This window comes from Apaloderma vittatum, unplaced genomic scaffold (assembly GCF_000703405.1).
Source record: "Apaloderma vittatum isolate BGI_N311 unplaced genomic scaffold, ASM70340v1 scaffold1471, whole genome shotgun sequence".
In the NCBI taxonomy this organism is placed as follows: Eukaryota; Metazoa; Chordata; class Aves; order Trogoniformes; family Trogonidae; genus Apaloderma; species Apaloderma vittatum.
This window is the reverse complement of record NW_009699378.1, coordinates 66,047-78,000: the sequence shown is the minus strand read 5'-3', so window position 1 is coordinate 78,000 and position 11,954 is coordinate 66,047. Positions and strand designations below refer to the sequence as shown.

The window sequence follows — 11,954 nt, the reverse complement described above, 5'->3', positions numbered from 1 at the left end:
TTGTTGCCTGTGCCTAGAAAGTACAGATTGTCTGAGGCAGTGTATGCACATCAGATTCAACAGCTAGATGGATTTTCGGAAAGTTACAAGCCAGTGGTTAAGTCAAAAACTACTAATATAGCTGTATCTATAATCTATCTATAATCTATCTATCTATCATCTACCAATCATACTACAATATGTTGTAGTTTCTTTTGATATCTACTAAAATGGTACCTATAGTATCTATCTATGGTATCTCGAGAATTGACTAAGGGACTTTTTAATCCATATTTTCTCCAACTTTTGATATTTGTAACTTTTACTGTGGATATTTATCCTTTGCTACCAGTTGGACTTTTTTACCCTTGATCAAAGAATTTTCTTACTTTTGCTTCATTACCAAATTGCAGTTCATAGACATGATATAAATTTTCGAAATGAGGTTTTAATCCATTTCATCTTAAAGTCCTCTTTTCTCCCTCTAGTAAACAGTCTTTTATTAACGACATTACCTTCCAGATGCTGTCACATGCAGCTGGACATCAACATTAAATTAAAATCAACAAAACCAATTTCTCTCCTCCCTCCTCACCTTCCCTCCCTCCAAACTAAGAATGAAGTAGACAAGCCTTTTTTACTCAGTGGTAATATCTGGATCACAGAGAAGTGTTTCAGTTCTTACTTTTAACAGTGAGGTACATGGACTTGCTGACGTCTGCTCCCACATCATTGCTGACCTTGCAGAGGTAGTATCCACTGTCTTCTTCCAGCACATGTTTAATCAGCAGGGAACCATTTGTGAGAAGCTGGATACGACCATTCAATGCAATCGGCTGGAACTGAGGAACCCCAGCACCTAAAGCAGGACCCCCACAGAAAGAGGTTAGTTAAGAAGGACAGCATCTCAGTTTGGGTTTTTTTGCTTTGTTTTGGTTTTGTTTGGGTTTTTTTTTGTTTGGTGGGGTTTTTGTCTTTTTTTTTGGTCAGGTTTGTGGTTTTTTTTAATAAGGCAGAAACTACAACTTTCTCTTCTTAGAGGCTCAATTCATTCATCACAACAAAGGGAATGATTCTTTGCCAGAATTGAATTCATTAAATGGAAAGAAGAAAGACTTCTGGAATGTAATAGTAGAAATAAATTGTCCATATTAAATGAAAAGGGGCAAAAAGAGCAGGAAGCAGGAGTGGAAGAACCAGAGAAGGGGAGAGAAAAACTGAAGATTTTCAGACAGCTCATGGGTTAAAAGGCACATTTGTTGTTCATTTAGAGGCTGATAAATTATTGACAATTACAGCTGAACAATCATACAAGTATGCATCCCTAATGCATACACCAAATGAATTTCTTATGACTAAAAGGGATATCTGTTGTAGTAAACATGGCTTACTCAAGGGACCTCTAGGACCCTGTTTACAAAACTCTGGGTAAGGTGGAAAACCACATTAGTGACTGTGTTGCTTGTTTCCTCCTACATCTGACTGATGTATAACACATAAAATCTCTGTTCTGCCATGTTTGTAATTAAAAAATACAACAAAAGAATAAAATAAAAACCTCAGACCACTAATCAGGCATGAGGTGCCATGTTTGAAGGCTGTGTAAAAATGGAAGGTCCATAAAACACAGAAGCCGAAGATTTCTGTATCAACTTTGGTTTTAAGAAAGAACCTACATTTCCTTGGAAATAGGACTGAGTGATCTGGGGAATAGGGAACAGGATACTATCATACTGTCAGCATGTTGCACTGTCCAAAAACTCACCACAAGTTCAGGTTCCTCCAACATCAGGGACTCGCTAAGTGTGTATTATGGTATGGTTCTTGTAACAAAGGGTTTTACAGTCTGCTTTGGCAGCAGTAGATGGATTTTTTCTGGGAAATCATAAGGTAGTCTTTTTCAAAGAAATTCTCTTATACCACTTTCTGTACGCAAAGTTAATATCTGTCAGCATTAATTACTATACGCAGTTGGCTGAGTCAGCCCAAGAGGAAATATGATGAATAAGTATTAAGTGGAGTGATTTAGTATAAAATAGCAAGCTATATCAACCTATGAATACAACATTCAGAATATGAAAAAAGACCAGACATGCTTACTAAAAATCCTTCTAGTCCTACAGGAACTTGCTTCGAGGACTTAGAGTAACACTGTGAACTTAGAAATGTTAGAGGGACAATGTTTTCACAAAAAATGGTTGCCACTTTTGATTTTGAAATTATTTTAGGCACATGCATATCCTAGTTCTCTGTTTGTCTATTTTTTTTGTGTTTAATAAGCCACTTTTCCTGTCATGTAGTTGGAAGGCACCTTCATGCTTCACTAATTCTACCTGTCTGCAATTGATTACCCAAGTAGATGCAAACGCTCACTTCTTATATTTCTTCACGTGAAAAATGCTGGGGGCGATTTGATGTTCACAGAAGGGAAAAGGCTGATACTCCTGAGGATAGCTACAACTGGGCAAAATTTTTCGTAACAGTTTGCAACTACTTCTTACTCTTCACATGCACTTTTACTGCTATTGCATCCAGAGTCCTTCCTGAGCAGTGACAACAGCCTGTCACACATGATGGCATGGATGAATCTGCAAGAAGACTATGTGCTCACAAATTGCAAAATTCCAGACTGGTTGAAGTTGGAAGGGACCTTAGGAGGTCATGCTCTCCAACTTACAGGGCAAGGCCACCTAAAGATGATTTTCCAGAACCATGCCCAGACAGCTTTTGAATATCTCCAAGGATGAGGCTCCACAGCTTCTCTGAGCAACCTGTGCCAGTGGTCAGTCACTCTCACAGGAAAAAAGTTGTTTACTTATGCTCTGACAGAACACTCCTGTCTTTCAGTGTGTGCTCATTGCCTTTTTAAGTCTAAAGGATGGAAAACAATGGATTCTTGCTGATTTTGGGGTGTCTGTACTGATCACTGGCATTATTCCTTAGAGACAGCAAATCCATTTCCATTACCTGTCTATCCTGATGTTCAAAAAAATGAAGTCTCATTTTCCATTTTCCACTGAATTGAGAAGCCAATGACATTAATTTACGTGCAGGTGTACAGATGCCCTTTCTACTTTGTTGTGGTACCTACAGATAAACTATAATCTGATTGTTTTACTCCTGCTGGCCTCACTTCAGTAATTATTTCAGAATTTTGCAGAAACCTTGATTACAAACAAGTTATAGAGTGTTTCTCTTTAAAGGAAGATATAGCATCTATCCTATAGACTTGTATGGCACCTTAGTTAGACTGAGTACTGACAATGCAGTCATCCATTAGGAAAATACAAGCTTTTGTAAAAATATTGACCTTTTCACCTAGGCTTATTTTGGCAAAAAAATGAAACTGCAGTTTGATGGTTTCGCCTACATCATGTATCTACTAAAGCTTTCTTTGACTTAAAAACTTTATGGTTGTTAATGGAAAATCTTAAAACCAGTCAGTTGATGGTAGAGCGTCACTAAATTCCAACCACTATCTTTTTCTTCTTTATTAAGACAGGCTGCTTATCTCTTCAGAATTTATTACAACTCAGCTAACTTGGCTTGGCCTCCTCCTTAGGCATGCAAATACAACAAAATAGAACTACTAATTTGTGACCTATATTTGTAATTAAAAATCTACATACAATTGAGATTAACAGAATTTGAAGCTCTGCACCCTTCCAGCTACAAACTAGAATTCGTCAGTTAAAAAAAAAAAGTCTTCAACATGAATATTTCTCTTCCCTAACCCTTTTTCTCCAAATATAATTTGGACTTAGATTCTAAGGAAACCAAAAATAACATGGAGCATTACATAAAGATTTCTTCTCAACAGCAGCTAGATTTGCTTTTTAAAGAGTTAACTCAATTAGATTGGACACAGAGTTTTAAGGGTTTGTTTTCTTGCTAAAACCTACCAGAAGACAACTGGCCAGAAGACGCAATCTAGCAGGCAGCACATTTTAATTAAAAAGCAGTCAATTTCCTATGGTTACTGAGGGTCAAGTGGGGCCAGTTTTAATGCTCTGTTACATGAGAAGAAAATGTTAAAGCATTATGTAAAGCGCATACTGAATTACTGCTTATGCTAATGCTACCCGACCTTTCTTCTTTGCTGAAAAGATATGATTGGCTATGTTATCATGAATTTTGAAGGGGGAAAAAATTCAGCCAAATGCTGCCGGTGAACCTTATTCTAAGGTTGTTTCAATTAAAACATCTCTTTTCTCTCGGCCGTCTATTTCATCACTCGCCTACTGAGGCCATAGCTAACACAGGCACACATTCACAGCTCCAGGATGTCTCTAAGGAAGACCAAAAGTCCAAAAGCTCAGCCTTGGAGACAGTGGCCAGCACTATGTGCTTCGGGAAATGATATGAGAGGTATCAACATGACTGATACTTCCCTTATCACACCCTGCCAGTCTCTGACGATATGAAGATTAAACTAGTAACTCACAGGTAAGTTTTTATTAAACCAGAATTAACCTATCTGCAGTGATCACCAGAGGAATCTTACCTTTTGAGTACTTCCAGACAATAGTAGGAACAGGATAACCCTCCGCAGAACAGTTGAGAATTACAGCTTTTCCATAGATTCCATCCTGGTCACTGGGCTGAACCACAAACCTAGGGGGTACTGCGGGAGGAAGAAAAATGAGACATCAGTGTTTGTGACACTTAGCAGGTACCTTAAAATGCCAGTCAAATAAGTAGCTACAACATTTCATAGCAAAAACCAAAAATTAAAACCAGCTTTTTAATGATCCGCAGACATAGTGAAGTTGCGTTTACATGGTTATTTGCTTTCTGCGCACAATTTCAATGTATTTCTTGTGAGGCACAACAAAAGTATTGGTCTGTATAGGATACAAAAATAAGTTAATAAAAGTCTCTCCATAGGAGAACTTATAAAATGAACCAATAGGTAAATCTTACTGTTATGGTCAGAAAAGAAATGCTTTCTAACAAAGGCAGAGATTCCACAGCTGTCTAAGAACAACTGATGTTTTCTGTGTGTTTTTATAACAATAAACTAGTAAGCTTTAGAAAAATAATTGCACTATGTATTGTAAATAATACTTTTAACAGCAATTAAGTCACTTCACATTAATATGAGGGGTTTTGAAGCATAACTTCTGATAGGACTTTTCTTTCCAAACATGGAAAGGTTCAACAAAATTTACTTGCATCACGTTGAAGAAGAGAAATCTTACTGGAATTTATATATGTGCATTAATGTATATGTATTATTAGACTTATTCTAAGGCAGCATAAAACCACTGCAGTGAGTCTTCTAGACATAAACAAGTATACATCTAATGATACATTAATAAAATAAGAGCTGCTTATCTCAAGAAAAAACTCTATCTGTTTCAAATGCAGATACACAACTTACAACAAAGCTAGAGCTACAATTTAACACAAAGGCTCAACGTTAAATGTCAAAGTCTCAATAAAACCTGCAGATTTGACAAAAGTTTGAAAGGAAAACCGAAAACCTTGAAGAATGCTGAAAACCCCACAGAAGTTACTGAATACTAAAAGCGCTTAATAGTTGTATTAAAGTCAGTTAAGGTTGACTTACTGTTCTTTAGTTCAGAACATAAAGTAGTAAATATTTAAGAAACAAAGTTATTTTTTTTTCTCAAAAGAGTTAAATTATTTGTGTCCTCCTCCTAAATGTTTTTATGTTCCTTCTTCCAGTGCTAGGAGAAAATGTAGTAAAGTAACTAAGCCTGTGATAGATTTTTCTTCCTTTCAAATCAAGTACAGTACACACTCAGATCTAGTGGAGTAAAGAAGAAGTCCTAGTAGTTCCTTGCTTTCCTTGCCCCACTGCAAGGTATGGACACAGGGACATGCACACAGCCTCGTGGATTCACAGCTCCACAGGTCCAGCCAGACTTTGTCTGAAAGCTGGGGGAGACGGAACAAAGGAACCAACCATTCCTCTTTGCTCTGACCCAAACCCCCATCAGACCTCACCACCTGCCTCTCCAGAAGCAGCAGAAATAAAAGGAAGTATGGGAGAAGGCTGTAGCATGAGGAAATGTAAGGCAGCACAGAATGGGATCATTGGGACAGTGACTGGTTGCCAAGAAACCTGAGACAGCCCTTAATGGTCACGAATATGGTACTAATTATACATCAGAAAAAGTGTGAATTTCAAGCTTTTTTCAGTATAAATACTATCATAGTTTATGTGAATAAACAACACCTCACATTATACCAGAGTGTCCCATGTTTTCCTTAAGGAGAAATTTGAGCTGCCAGTGTTGGCATGGACAAGGCTGCTAAAAGTTGCGGGTATCTAGACATACTCTTTGCAGTTACAGAGAATAGTCCTCACAACACCTTGAGCCTTCCTTCCTGTGGCTCCATAATCCAGACCCCCCTCTAACTTTCTCTTTACACCTTATAGATACAACTGATCTTTAAAAAGGAACAATTTTCTGTAGAACAAACAATCCCTTTAAAAGGACCTTTTTTCATTGAATCCTATAGCTATAGTGCAAAGCTCTTTATTGCCTTATCGTGTACAAAAAAGCTCCACTGCTGCTTGGAATGTGACTAGAAGAAATGGAAGGAGCTAACAGCAATAGAGGAAAGAGACACCTTTTTTTCGAGGAAATATACTTACCGCTGCAAAGTATTTCAGCTTTCCAAACAGCTGCCATACTGACAAACATATATGTTATGCTAATTGATGATAGGTAGGCATCAAACATGAAATCCCAACAACAGCGGCTCTGGGCAAATCATCCACTCTGTTCTAATTATCTACTCAGAGGAGACATTTGCTTCAGTAGCTCTTTTCTCCCTGCTCTGTGTTCATTTTATCACCAAACACAAAAAGGAGTCCTAACTACTTATTCTTCAAAGCAGATGAAAAGTACAATTTGTTGCACAAATAGATTTTGTGCGACTCAGCACAGTGGCATCAGCTTGCTTCACCTCAGTGACTTCAAGTAGATTTACAGCTCGTGAAAAATCAGTTACAAGCTGCTTATCCATAAAGGGGGTAAACCAAATTAAAACAGAAAAAAAGAAATAAAACACAAAGCCCTCTCAGCTGTATCAGTCTTATAGGAGAATTATTAGAAATCATGCAACAGAGTGACTGATAATTACTGGCCTCCTCTACCACTGTAAAGTTTAAAGAGTATAATGTCTTTTAAAATCTCTCTTATCATACAAAACTTTTGTAACTCCTCTGTTTTATTTCCCTCCTTTTTGAAAAAAAAAAATTCTTTATATTCGTTACTTGATACGGATGACATGACAAGAAATGCAAATTTTTCAGGAAATAATTTATTATATTAAATGGGTAGACATATCAAGAAAGTTACGGAGAAGTTAAGCCTCTAAAATACTATTTACATTAAAGTTATATGTTAAAACAACTTTTTATCTAATACCATTAGGCATATATAGAGAAAAATGGATTGATGCCAAGTACAAATGTTTGAGCATTTCTATGCAAATTTTCTAGGCATCCTTCCACACCTTGTTGAACTTATATAGATATTCATGATGTGTTGTGCCTTTAATGTTAACAAGCTCTGAAGGGGTCTTTTTATCATAGTGATATCAGCGTATTTTGGATATATATAAAACATAGATTTTTGCTCCAGGATTCTTGACATTCTTATTTTTAATCATTATTTCCAATACAGAATGATGTCAGAATGGTAACTGTGGAAATTAAATTTTGCTGTATAAGCTCCAGAACCAGGTGTATGACTAGGCATTGCACAGTTTCCTTGTACTTTTACTCCTTTACTCCATAAACAAAGAATGTTTCAACCTCACGTGGCCAAAACTCTGTCCACATCCAGCTATAGAAACAATTTCTGTATTCAGTAAAGCTTTGGCTTTCCTTCAGGACTGCTTATAAAAATGCCAACTGCTGCTCTGATTTGGAAGACATGAACTCTTGACACTTACTATTAAGACTGCCAATAGAAATCAGAAAAGATGTTACAGCAAAACAAAATTACTCATTCAATGACCTTTCAATTGTTTCTGTATTGCTGTCTAGGTAAAGCCAAAGGATTTTTCTTCTTATGGAAATGATTAAAAAGTAGAGAAGACCTTTACATTTTTCTTTCTCATGGATAGTTTGCTTCTCAATTTTATTTCAAATGAGTAACTTTTTCAATGTCATGTGCTACCAGATTTTGGAAGACAACACAATCAACTAGTTGATATGGATTTTGATACTTAGCTTTTTATTATAAAACTACATTCACTTTTTCATTATCTTTCAGGAATTCATTAGCCCTTAAATAAAATTTGCTTAGTAAAATTTTTCTGATATGCTTAAGCAAAGTTAATTGAGAAAAGAAAGCAATTGGTTCTCCTTCTCTCTCTTTAGTTGTAAAAGTGTGGGCCTCCTCTGCCCCTTTAGAAGTGAAACACTCTGAAACAGCTCACAAATATGACTGAACAGTTCTACTTTTATTATCACTCTTTTTTCAATACCACTGTCCTTTGAGCCCATGAAGGAGGGCATTTAAAACTGCTGTAGCAGTGAGGTTCTGTTAGACCTCTCATTTAATGCAGCCCGCAGATCTTTGACGAGAAATGAGCTGTTGAAGTGTTTAGTGAAAGAGCAATAAATTGATAGGTGTAAACTGGCTAATGGCTGAACTCATAGGGCCTAAAAAAGGTGTTTTCAGTCAATATTATGGTTAGTAGTTCGAGACTCTCACAAGGGGAAAACAAAGGATGAAAGCATTAGGAATAGGATGCTGAAGATAACATCAATGTCATAGTGCCATTTTAAAGGAAGGAAAATGCTTTATATGAAATAATCATGATAAGATGATAAAGTATGAGTTGGTACCCTAAGAAGATACAGCTTACTAGCATCATCACTGCTCGCAATGGACTTTACACAAATCGATTTATGAACGTGTGCTAACGTTCCCTGATTTAATTATTTTTTTTTTTAATGTATTCCCAAGAACCCTTTCTGACGATGTTTTATGCCAGGGACCAGGTGACAAGCTCCCATACCCCTGCTTGGATTTCAAATCTGTGCAAGTGCTTCTGGCTCCCAAGTACAGAGCTTAGTACATCACACTGGAGAGCAGTTCCAAAGGCTCCTAACATGAGCTCCCCTGGTGGGTCACTGAAATGAGCTAAGAAATAATCTACGACATTGGCCCAGAATACAATGTTTCATTATTACATGGAATATTTGTACTTCACATTTAGATCATATTGTCAAAATGATGGAAGAAATTTAATCAACCAAAGCAACCACTGATGTATTAATGAATGAGATCATTAAATACTGTACTTTAGCAAAGTTGAACAGTTATTAAATTTGGTCATTGGACTTAAGGGGTCGATTTAGCTGGTTTAGTGAAATCATTTGCTATGCAGTTTGAGAAAAAAGATGTACTTTTGCAAAATGAGACAGTGTCTAGTGGCTTGTGTTGATCAGGTTTTTTTTAATGAGAATATCAGATGGGAAGTAAATCATTTAAGAGTAATCTCCAAAGCCACAGTGTAAACACTAGTAAAGGAGGTAAATGAGTTTTGACATCAGCTGTGACCATAAGTCTTCTTCCCGTGCTTTTCTATTACAAACTGCATTTGCTGCATCACACCAGTACCACCACCAAACATTAAAAAGCAGATGGATACTCACTTCCTATCTGAAAGATTCATTGGCATTGGGTCCCTAACTGTCCAATGATATCTGACATTCCTGGCAAGTGTAAAATGAAAACACATTTACACTTAATGCATTAAATGCATTGCAAGGGTTATTAGGTATTTAAAGTCCTCAACTCAATTTTAACTTATGATGTGTTCATTACAACAGGAAATTTAAAATCATTATTTATGTACCTACTACTATATTTCAGTTCTGTTTTCTGGCAGTATCTGAGAGAAAATTTGAACTCATAATACATTCATGAGATTTTTCTGTTGGTTACCAATTCGAATTTTTTTCATTGTTTTTTATTTCTTCATTATTTCATTTCCATTTCAGGAAACCCTACAGAACCCTACAGAAATGAATAACACATGATAAAGTGTATATAGATTTTTAATCACTGTTAAGAAGACAGCTCTAATGAGCAAAGACTTAATTAATTGTGTATGATGATATAAATAGTCGACAGAGAAGATATTTTCCTAATTTCTGTGGATGGTTTCCATGACAGGGTCCTATTCTTTCCTTTTTCTTAACAGCATGCTTAGTAAACCAACAGTGCAACCAGAAATAAAATCATTAAAATAATAACAATTACTGAGTTTTTGAGAAATCCCTCCAGCCTGCAAATTTTTGATACATTTCTAGGGGAACTGCAGGCCTGGATCTGTGGGGACACAAGATTTTGAGAAGGGAATTCTTCTTTCCATTCATCTGGACTGCTTGCCTGCAGTCCCTAGGCGCAATAAAAATGGAAGGCTGCTCCCAGTGTCTAATTAATGAGATTTTAAAAGATACTGCATAAGCATTAGGACTAATCAAGTCTGTTTCTCTGTGGATTTGTATCTCATATCTCAGTACAGACTCCAGCTGGAACATTTCTTGTGTTTGCAGAAAGGCTTGCCTGAGTAGATTCTCTGCTGTCTAGTGTTACATTCAGTAGAGGTGTTTCTAATCAATCATCAATTTTCTTCAAGTTTTTAAGCTTTAAGTTCCAGTGGATGCATTCTCCCCTTTTCCAATTTATCTGAAGTGACCAATAAATTGTGGAGAGAAGTATGAACCAATTTATGCCCAGAGCGTGTGACTCTGTCTCATTTGCAAGTCCTCAGCAAGAAACCCATGGCAAAGAGAATTGAGACTGGCCTAAGATCTTCTTACCCAGAACTGCACAGCTGCTCAAAAGCTTTCTCCTCTCACTTTCTCTCTTTTTCAGCAGCCACTTTCCAAATTCTATGTGATGCTATACAAGGAAGCTCTGTGGAAGCTGGTCATCTTTCTCTGATATTTAAGGTAGGGAAAATCAGCCTTGCTGGCCAGGTATTATTACTGCCACTTTTTTTTTTGCTTTTATAGAGCACAAAATAATGGGAATAGCAGTGAAGATTTACCATAATGTGCCCAAAGATTTTAAGAGACCAGTGTTTGTTTTTCTTTTGCCATTTAATACTCCTGGCAAAATGGCAATGCAGCTTAGATATGACAAAAAATATTTGTAGGAAGAATATAGAAAATATATTTAACAGACTTAAAACTTAACACAAAAATATGAAAGCTAAAAAATAGCAGATACACGTGATCCAATATAGTAAATACTGAGGAAAAGAACCTTCAGGTTGTAAAGCTGAAGAATTGATGTGTCTGTATGGATTCTGCAGAAGTTTGTGTACCCACTAAAGGTGCAAATGCAGCCACAAACAGATGATGTGTATTTCTTAATTCATCTCAGGAGTGGATTGGATTTAGATTCTACTTCTAAGTCTATCCCTATGCTGCAAAATTATATGGACTCCCTCTTATTTTGGAAACATGATAGCCTACTTTTAAGTCTACTTTTAAAATGAATACGGGAACAGTAGAGATAAGGAATAAGGAACCTGGTGTGGAACAGCCATATTTCCCTTTACTTTCCTCTCCCATTCACTGTCTATTTTATTATCAAAATGCACAAATGTCACATAAATAAGATATTCCCAGAGCACACCTCCTGACATTTAAGAAAGACAACATTTAAGTTTAAAACACACTCTGAGAAACCATCACTCAATATGGATTAGAAACAGGAGGAGTTAAAGCACCACAACTGTTTAGCTGATTTAGAAAAATATTTCAGTTATACAGCACTTGCGAACAAAATGATGGTGAGTGATCAGAAAGCTTCGAGGAGAAACAGCAGGAAAGCAAGTCTTTACTTAAATGTGTATAATAAGGTTTGATGCAGATGAGTAGTGACCAACAATGACTCTCTGATGGCTGGCTATCTTCTGACCTTTGTGGAATGAGACAGATGATGAGGTTCAATATGAGGGAAAGA

At 36.5% G+C, this 11,954-nt stretch overlaps 1 protein-coding gene across 1 annotated transcript in view; it reads right to left on the bottom strand.

Moving 5' to 3' along the window:
* Window positions 1-664: 664 nt before the first annotated feature.
* The window catches only part of LOC104280620 (Down syndrome cell adhesion molecule-like), a gene marked incomplete at its 3' end in the record, with an annotated part of 43,933 nt that continues 32,643 nt past the window's right edge, over window positions 665-11,954 (bottom strand). Inside the window, exons 8-9 of the mRNA XM_009878322.1 lie at window positions 4,484-4,603; window positions 665-838 (exon numbers count right to left, since the gene is read on the bottom strand). Coding sequence (XP_009876624.1) covers window positions 665-838; window positions 4,484-4,603 — 294 coding nt within the window. The remainder of the gene's footprint in view (window positions 839-4,483; window positions 4,604-11,954) is intronic.